Source organism: Eimeria acervulina, genomic scaffold, assembly GCF_000499425.1.
Source record: "Eimeria acervulina Houghton genomic scaffold, Eah_scaff208, whole genome shotgun sequence".
NCBI classification, from domain to species: Eukaryota; Apicomplexa; class Conoidasida; order Eucoccidiorida; family Eimeriidae; genus Eimeria; species Eimeria acervulina.
The window spans coordinates 1-1,494 of record NW_013550046.1 but is presented as its reverse complement, the minus strand read 5'-3'; the positions used below and the strand labels follow the sequence as shown (position 1 = coordinate 1,494).

General features: G+C 33.7%; 1 protein-coding gene across 1 annotated transcript in view; it reads right to left on the bottom strand.

The window, feature by feature from the left end:
* EAH_00025490 (ATP synthase subunit alpha, related) overlaps positions 1-114 on the bottom strand; it is a gene marked incomplete at both ends in the record, with an annotated part of 2,733 nt that extends 2,619 nt beyond the window's left edge. The window contains one exon of the mRNA XM_013396620.1: positions 41-114. Within this exon, the coding sequence (XP_013252074.1) occupies positions 41-114 (74 nt within the window). The remainder of the gene's footprint in view (positions 1-40) is intronic.
* Positions 115-1,494: the final 1,380 nt, after the last annotated feature.

Below are 1,494 nucleotides of genomic sequence, written 5' to 3'. Positions count from 1 at the left end.
ATATTTATATTTATATTTATATTTATTTGTCTCTTCTCACCCGAACTGAGCGAAGGCTGCGACTTCTCTAAACTGCGCCAACTCTAACTTCATAGACCCAGCCACTTGCTTCATCGCCTTCACCTATTAAATAAATAAATAAATAAATAAATGAATAAATAAATAGAATAATTACTTAATTAAATGATAAATAAAGACAGAATAGCTACGCTGGATAGAGTACGTAAGAACGCATACAAATATATACACAAAGAAAAATATACAAAAGCTAAGGCTGGCTAACTCTCTATCTATCTAACTAGCTAAATAGCTAGCTAGCTAGCTAGCTAGCTACCTAGCTAGCTAGCTAGCTAGGTAAATAGAGGCTGACCTGTGCAGCAGATCCCACTCTACTAACAGACAACCCGACATTAATTGCTGGTCTAATGCCTCTGTAAAATAATTCTGTCTCTAAAAATATTTGACCGTCAGTAATCGAAATAACATTCGTAGGAATGTATGCAGACACATCCCCTGCATACACAAAGTGTACGTACACCCCAAATATATATAAATATATAAATATATACATATACATATATGTATATATATATATATATATATACATATATACATATAGAGAGAGAGAGAGACAGATGTATGTATATAAATATATATATATAGAGAGAGAGAGAGAGACAGATGTCTGTATATACATATATATATATGTATATCTGTCGATAAAGAGATATAGATGTGGATATATAGAAATAGAGATAGATATATATAGATACAGATATACACGCATATAGATATAGACATTTATAGAGAGACGGACAGAGAGATAAAGAGACAGACAAAGAGAGAGACACCCAGCTAGCTAGCTAGCTAGCTAGCTGAGCTAGATGACTAGGAGACAGTAGGATAAACAAACCACAGAAATCAAACACCAATCAATAAGAAGAAACAGACAATAAGGAGACAATAAACAGACAATAAAGAGACAGTAAAAAGGCAATAAAGAGACAATAAAGGGACAACAAAGAGACAATAGAGGGAAAGTAAAGAGACAATAAAGAGACAATAAAGAGACAGTAAAGAGACAGTGAAAAGACAACAGAGAGACAGTAAAGAGACAGTGAAAAGGCAATAGAGGGACAATAAGGAGACAATAAAAAGACAATAAAGAGGCAGTACAAAGACAATAAAGAGACACTAAAGAGACAGTGAAAAGACAATAAAGAGACAATAAAGGGACAATAAAGAGACAATAAAGAGAGGTGGATATACACCTGCTTGTGTCTCAATAACCGGTAAAGCTGTCAAACTGCCTCCACCGTATTTATCGTTCATTTTTGCTGCTCTCTCCAGCAGTCGCGAGTGCAAGTAGAAGACGTCGCCTTTAAAGAACAAAATAGTAAAATAAATATAAATATAAATATAAATAGAGATAATGCATTTATTAATAACAACGCAGTCTTGTGCGCAGTCATCGCCCCAAATCAAAACTTTTAA